The following is an 8,611-nucleotide window of genomic DNA, read 5'->3' as shown; positions in this document are numbered from 1 at the left end:
TATAGAACCGGTAATCTCATGTGAATATCATAGAATAGAGGAACCGATGATAAATTGAAAGAAACCACATTTAACCAAATGTATTTTTATTACGGACTACTAAAATTCCTTTCTCGTTTATGAATCTTTCAACAAGACGCTGCAGTAGCATCGTATTGATACGTAAAACGTTCCCACATTCTTGAAAAATTATGGTTTGGCATTATGTACACAATTGTATTCACACTGGTAAAAACGGTGGTTATAAAATATGACCTGCAACTCCAAAAGGTACAACGCGTAAAACACTCAGTCAGGCTAACATGAAAATTCCGCAATGACTCTACTTGATTCCAATCGATCTATTGAAATATCTATTGATCATGGAATGTGACGACATAAAATCTTGTCTTGAGTATGGGTTTTTCAGTATTGGATTCGAATTGAAAAATGAGAAATTTATACCGAAGATGGTTTGCAAACGCCAGTGGTTTCGTAGTGAAAAATCCACGGAAACGAGAAAGGTGAAGTCGGAGTCGCTTTACTTAAAACCAGAGTAAATTTCTTAACTAAGCGCCCGGGTTAGTTGGGTTTGGATGGTATTTTCAACGACTCTTACCAGTTCCTAATCATTAATTGCATTATGAATGTGAGTAGCGTAAATTTGCTAAAATCCTTTTTGTTCCACTTTTACATTAAGGATTTTTAACTCTACTCACAATTAAAGAATATAACGAGTTAGATTGGAGTGAGAACCAAGTAAAATTTGACTCGATCTCAGTGATTTCCCTACACCCCACTGTAGGGGGTTAGCCCCCATCCTCAAAATTTCAAAACACACCTTAATTTTGAGGTGTGACACTTTAACTTCTAACTTATGTTTAATTGTATTTGAATATCCAGAAAGTGACGTATACCAGTGTCCAGTGCAGATGATCAGTCAAATACATAACACGTTTTTATGGGTTACAAATAGTTTTTAGTTAATAGAAAAATATTTACTGCCCCCTAAATTTGGAAACAACTCTAGCATCTAAAGTCAAAAGCTGGAGGCATACTGTTCGACTTGACACCATGCTTGAGTGTTTCAAACAAGGCTTGACTAGGAAAGGCATAAAATTCTTATATGGCCCACCTTGTCTATCTTGAAAAAAAAGCATTCTTCACCGTTTGGCAATTTTTCAATTTTGTAATTGAATAGTACAATGTCATTATGTTTATTATATAAAAGAAAATACACTTACTGAATAAGATAATCTCTTTTCCGGAGGTTGTGGTCCCGTGTGATTCGTCTTATCGAACCAATTGATAAATCCCACCACGTAGTAAGGACCCCAACACAAAACAAATGTTACTGTTATCAGTCCAGTAACTATCTGTGATACTCTGCGAGCTCGATCAAGTCCTCTTCTAGTTACGCTTTTATTGCTTCCTCGTTTTATTGAACACCTTTTCTGTGCTTCTGTAGACAAGAAAGCAATGCTTAAATATATAGACACGAAAGCCAAAACGAAGTAGTACAAGTATGTAAGTACCGGTACGACTTCAACTGAACGGCAGATCGCAAGAACGCGAACTCGGAACAAAGGATGTTACAATTGAACAATGTTGCAATTTGCTATGTGGTCGACAGCCACATTTGATCATGTACTTTCATGCTTGTTAAATTTACCCCCAATGGCTGAGATCCCAGACATGAACTAAATAACTTCTCGTTGACTATATATTTTTATCCAGAAGTAAAATTCGCGTTAGCGCTACATGTAGGTTTTTAATATAAACACCCGGGAGGTCTTAATAGAAACAGAATCTTGGGCGTGAACCGCTGGGCTGGTGGCTTCCAAGCGATAATAAAACCGATTTATCCAAACGAACTGCTGTAGGCAGCGTTAAATCGACCACCCAAATTTGCTTCTTGATGGCAACAATTCAGGTACAATTAGGACTGAATCCATTACTATTACAATTTACATAGAAAACAGGAGAGGACTGCTCAAAATATATGGACAGTGGACACATAGACCAAAACGGAGTAGTACGGGTATGCAATCTGCCACAGTAGACTACCGGTACCGCCTGACCACCAGATCGCTTAAACGAAGGTGCGCAATTTTTAATTTTGATGACGTCATCGCATACAGAAAACGAAACCCTTAGATCCCACAGAAATTTTTAAAAATAGATAAAAGTAATAGAAGTTTCAAAAGTAAGTTTTGAAATACAATCTTTGAAATACAAGGTAAATACAATCTTTAACCACTGAAAATTCCAAAGCAATTGATTCTGTTGAACAAGAACTCTAAAAACAACAACAACAACATTATAATAAAAAGATCTGTATGTCCATTTCGTGTCCAATACGTGAGAATCTGATATGTCTTTTTTTTTTATCCAAGTATATATGTATAGTCGTTCCACCTACCTTTTGAAATTCGAGCCATTTTTGATATTTCCCAAGCTATTATGATATAACATATCAGGATGCAGATGAGGGGACCAAAAAAAGATATGAACATGGTGTAAACGTAGTATGCTTCTAAATTAGCTCGTCCCAACACATTCAAATCCAGACACTGAGTTATTTTTGACTCGGGACAGCGAGGATATGGTGTGTGCTCCACTGCAGAAAATATGGCGCCCTGAATATCAAGAAAAATACAAAAACATTTAATTGTGTTAATTGGAAAAACGAGTATATAATTATTGTTATTTTTTTTCTGTATTTGTGTGTTCATGGCCCATATTTGGGCCACAGAAACATTTTCACCTGGGTCACAGACCTAATAAAAATCGCTAGAGTTATTAAAAAGTCATTGTCCATTATTGCGAGAAGAAGTTTTTGTTCTCTTGTAGTTTTCCCTTGCATTAAAAACGTTTAGGGCCACAGCATTTTGAAGCAACGAAAGCAAAAAGATTGAGAACCACTACGCTAGACGAAACGTTATAGAATATATTTGGTGAAAATATAATGCCAGAATTTCTAACCAAGTCATTTTAAATAGATAGTCGAAATAGTTGCGCAACGATTCACTAGGATTGGTCGATATACAGGGTAATGCTATCTGCTATATTAGAACTGCTATATATGCTCAGTAAAAATCCGAATGTAGCACCTGTAATCGAATTAAAATTTTTGAAAAAAAAAAAGTGGTCTTCACTTAAAGTTCGCTCACATGTACTAATCGATAGGGGTGTTCAAAGATTTTTTTTTTAAAGGTTCAAATTGGTATTCGACAAATATTTGTAATGGAAACTACTTTTTTTTGTAATATTTGAAACCTTTGCTATTTTTTTATGTAAAAAATCTGAAAAATGTCTTCATTTTGCTGCGAAAGTGCATAATTTACTACATCGATATCCATACTATTTACAAATAAAAGTGTAGTGAAATTCCAGGCGCGATTTATCAAATACCATTGTCAGCTATTTATTTCCCAGTTATATAAAAATCTGGGTTGCAAATAATGTAAGTACACAATCACCACGACTATCCTACCATAACATTGCATATAATCTTCTAAACTTTGTCTCAATATTGAAAAATGTCATTTAAAAGCCAAAAAATCCTGATCATTAAGCCTTGTCGGGATTTGGAAGACCATGTTTAATAACAAAAAATCAATAGAGATTTGACGGTTGTCTGCAACCTTTAGCGCGTAAGCTTCTATTTTTAGGATAATATTTACCAAAAGTCAGCTCAAAAACAGCGTCAAGTTTAATCATAATACAGTTGGAAATAGGATTTTCTGGTAGTCAAAAATGTTTGCTTAATGAACACATAAAAAAACTGGAATCCCTGGAGAAAGCGGATCACTCAAAAACAACTTTTGGTCACCCTAAGATTACGGAGGTTTGAAGCTTTTAATATAAAAATAATTCGGTGATTCATATTTATTAAATTACAAAAAATTAATCCAAACTCGTCTGCTGTTTTATCAAAAGTGAAGATGAAAATAACAAGAGAACATCAGTTTTATGATTAAAAATTCTGACTCTCCGAATTTATATGGTAATTTTAGATGTTTTTCCCAAAAAATAAGCTGTGAGAACAAGTCAAGTCAAGTTTATTTTTCCAACCAGTAAAAAAACAATCATATACATTATACAATATCGAAAAGAAAAGAAGAGATAATCACACAGTTTTACTGCAAAGGGAAGCCACGAAGCCAAAACTGGTCATCGAGCAGTTAAGGTATCTGTTTCAAACAGGAACTCAAAGTATTTTCACATTTTTTCCAGATAATTCCAAAAACTTAATAGCTCGACTGATTCTCAAAAGTTTTTCTATAAATCGGAGATGTAGAACCATTGTCGCGAAATCAAAGTCTGCATTAGTTGGGATTCTTTTATGAAACTATTATTTTTCAATCGTGGCCCTATCCTTCGAATACTCGATTAGATAAATTTGGTGGCGGGATGAACCGGAATGTTTATGGCCTCCCCAACTTATTAAATATTCGTGTTTCAACAGAAGAATTTTAATCTACGATGACAACATTGCCAATTCCAATGCGGTAATCGATAGATCATCGCATCCGACTTATGAGACTTGAAAGGCCAATTGCAAGTCTAGTTCGCAACAATATGAAATATTATCGGGAAAATGCACATACAGGAAACGATTCACATAAGGACGTGTACATTTGATAAAACAATGGTTCAGCCATAGAAAAGACCGTTTCAATATTCTATATCCATATATTTTGAGAAGAAAGGTCGGAGGTGCTTACTAAAAATACTGGGTTTCGTTTGGGCACAACAAGTGCATAAATATACCCATAAAAATACATGATAGCAACGTTCAAATGTATGGAAACGAAGGTTAAAACGAAGTAAAACGGGTATGCATCTGTCACAGACTCACAGTAGACTACCGGTACCGCAGTCTGCACGGCTTCCCCTGACCACCAGATAGTACGCGGAACCGCCACAAAGTACGCATTTTTTAATTAAATGACGTCATGGTACACAAAAAACGAATCTCATACAACCCACAGAAATTTTTAAAATAAATAAAAGTAATCGCCTCTGGCGACAACAACAATCTTTAACCACTGAAAATCAGATTGGTTCAGTAATTATAAAGAAAAGTGATTTTTCATACCAACAGGTAGAAAAGAGGGACTAACAAGATCAACAACATAATAATAAGTGTGTACATTTCGTGTCCTATTAACGGTACTGTAGTATGCGAACCAAGATGGCGGACACCGGAACGTAGTATGTGTACCAGGTTAGGGTTAGGCCGACTAATTTTATTCCAATTTTCTTTATTTTAGTTCGAGGTATTTTATTTTACGAGTTAGGGGACTAGCCGAGTGACTCCCGTAGTATTCGTACCCAAATTATGGCCTAACCCTAACCTGGTACACATACTACGTTTCGGTGTCCGCCATCTTGGTTCACATACTACGGGAGTACCCTATTACCAATATTATACTATGGAGAATGCATGCAAAAATACAGGGCATATACTATTCATTGAGCAGTCATTATAATCATTATGTTATTTGACTGGCAAAGCTAAGAGTTTTATGTTCACCGCGCTATCGATATATCTGAACAATTTGAAAAAAATTCTTTTTTTCGAATTTCAATTTAAACAAAAAATCTCACCGCTGGAATTGCATTCAGAAAACTAAAGATCCAAGCAATAGCCAACATCCTTGTAATTCGCTGCCTCTGACCCGCCAATGCCCTCGGACACTTCAAACAAGTTACTCGGTCTATTCCCATCACCTGGAAATATTAAAAGATGAAAAATACGCAAGGACTGGGGACATAACTTCCAGTGGTAGGGCAGAATGGAAGTAGAATAGGACCAATTACAGTAACATTTACCGATACACGCTATTGATTTCTAAATACTTAACTAGATTAAATACAAACTCATGCAAGCAACCGTGGACGAGGTGATTACAGTGTGAGCGTTAGAGTGTAGTGAGAACTGAGAACCCATCGCCGAGTTTGCCAGCCCCTCGAAACAATTTATATTTGTTATTTATGCATATTATTTTCTCCGTCAATTGTCCGTGTCTGCCGTTGACGCGTCTTTTAGTTATCTTAAAATGTATCATACGCCAGACAATGTACCACTTACAGAATAATTATCTATTTATTTCTTATATTTCTTTAATCGGCTGGCTCAGTTAGAAAAGTCTTACATTTTCTTTATATTGACGTGTTATACTTTTTCATGTTCAATTCGATTTACTTTTCAGGTAAAAATCATGTTCACATTTATTCTATAAATACCGTTTGCCACCCCAAGCGCGGGGGAGACCATGGTTGCTGGCGAATGTACCAATGGTAATTCAAATACAAGTACATAAAAACACTTATGGCTATGTTGCCGCCGTTGATAAAATATCCCGCAATCACCACCCATGCCCAACACCGCACCCAGAGGGATTCTAAAACCGGTAGTTACTTGTGTACAAGTGGATATCGCCATTGAACTGGTTCTTACATCCTGGATGAGATTGTGGGCAGCAGGATTTGAACCTGATATGTGTAACCTGCGATGCAAATGCGGTTAAGTCTAATACTTTAACCGCTAGGCCATGGCACATATATCATATCGCGTTCAAAAGACTTCTGTTCAAAAATTATTTAATAGCCGATAATATCCCTTGGGAAACGGACAATACAGTAATTGGAGATATATCAGATTGTAATATAAATATATAAAATATGATCTATCTCGTCGTCAACCGGACCGGGATGTCAACATTAATGAAATGGGTTCCGATCAGTCCAGCTTGTTTTGAATATTTACGCACGATTTATCTATAAGCAATGTTGGTAACAAGGGTATTCCTTATTATGTGCCTGCAATAACTACTTTATGCTATCTATTTTAACGTGTTTGTGCATATAGTGATAACGTATTGTCCGAAAGGTCATATCTGGTATTTGGCGCCAAGGCTGACCTGTCCGTTTCAACTGGTCGTTGCAGCTGGCAACAGATTTCCTTGCAAATTGTAAATCAAAGCATTTCATCATTAATATTGTTTTCCTTTGTCTACGATACCAATTAGTAATATTGTTTGGGTGGTGGTTTCTTTTATGTTTCAAAGATTTCTAGATCAAAGTTACATACGTTCGCTGCAGTAAACTCAAATAGATCTTTCGTAGAAAGCCCTCGCCACTGCTAAAATGCGCTGATCGAGCAATAACTTAAACGCAGGAAGCGCTATTTGCAGTACTCAAAAACGTGGCGGTGGTGTTTTTTCAAATCTCACTTATTTGCATTAGTCGCAGGGCTTTTTACAAAAGATCCACTCAAACATACAGCTTACGGTCAGACTTCGGGTTCAATCCCTTTCATTATCAATCAATGTGGGTTACGGCATCGGATTAATTTGAGCTCCGAGTCGCTGCTACGTGACTTGGTGGAAGCGGACGTGTGCGACATAAAATTGTAAACGAAACCTATGTATAACACAAACGATATCGTAATATAAACGTTGTAGAATTTCGAGACTTATTGCGCAATACTGTAATTAAATTAATTATGTCTCTTGAAACGCCGATGAAGTCGATATAGATAAGTGTTCCAATGTTGGGCGTGGCTTTGTACGTACGTTTTTGTACGTTTTACATTGTTAGCCCACCAACAAACATACTTTAGATATTTCGAGTTATCAGAATTGTATACTGTAGCATAAGTTAGGTTTGAAGTTTCGCATAGTAAAGTAAGTTCGGTCACAATAGATAAAATTATTCGTCTCGCGCGTAGGAACCTATACCTTCAAATCACAAATAATAAACACTTGGACGCATTATTTAACGGGTATGCATGCATATATATACTGCTAATACATATTACAATCGTGGTTGCCTGACTTACCACTATCATAGCTGATGAAATGTACATTGCAAATTGTCGAAGAACATTGACAGCCCGACATAGAAAATCACCTCCATACCATTCCATGGTAGTGTTCCATATCGCATCTGAAAAAGAAATCGATACATGATTGCGTTCTGGCAAGCCTGGCTGTGATTTAATAATAGAATCTTCAGCGGAAGACGTCTCGAAAAGAAAAGAAAACTGTGAATTCGTGTCTATTTTTTTTTTGCAAATTTAAAGAATTACATTTTATCGCGCAAATCTGGATATTTGTAAATGTTTGAATGGAATAATTTTTAACATAGGTACACGTGCTAATCCTAAACATATCATTGATTTAAATTAAGACCTGAATTGTTTTCGGTTTCGTTTTCATCAAATAACACCAATATTTCTTCAACAAAAAGTTTTAAATTTTTGACAGCAACGCAAATACCAAGCGTTCAAACAAATAACTGAAGGCTATTTTTCACATTAATTTCAAATCCCCTGTCTATTTCAAGGTGGTAAACATTTTCGTCATCTTCAAATTAAAATTTAATGTATTTTGATAATGCCACTCAACGACATACGGCCCTGTTGTGGATCAATTGAATACAAAATAACACGCGTTAATGTAGTTTATCAAATAGAAGGCTTTGTTGGCTAGACAGAAATTTGGAGTCATTAGGAATGAAAGCCCTCGCATACCTATGTTGCCATTTCTAGATTAATTTTAAATTTTTTTTATGTTTTCTCCAAATATAATATTATGGAGGAGATATATTTTTTCAGGGC

General features: G+C 35.8%; 1 protein-coding gene across 1 annotated transcript; it reads right to left on the bottom strand.

Moving 5' to 3' along the window:
- Positions 1-1,223: 1,223 nt before the first annotated feature.
- Positions 1,224-7,938, bottom strand: LOC144418800 (gonadotropin-releasing hormone II receptor-like; the record flags this gene model as incomplete). Its single annotated transcript, XM_078109795.1, has 4 exons — positions 1,224-1,441; positions 2,402-2,618; positions 5,596-5,718; positions 7,832-7,938. Coding segments are annotated over 4 exons (665 nt in total), but the record flags the coding sequence as incomplete, so codon positions are not given.
- Between the last annotated feature and the right edge of the window lie 673 nt (positions 7,939-8,611).

This window comes from Styela clava, unplaced genomic scaffold, assembly GCF_964204865.1.
Source record: "Styela clava unplaced genomic scaffold, kaStyClav1.hap1.2 HAP1_SCAFFOLD_385, whole genome shotgun sequence".
Classification (NCBI taxonomy): domain Eukaryota; kingdom Metazoa; phylum Chordata; class Ascidiacea; order Stolidobranchia; family Styelidae; genus Styela; species Styela clava.
Note: the sequence above shows the minus strand (reverse complement) of the source record. Positions and strands in the feature narration are given on the sequence as shown.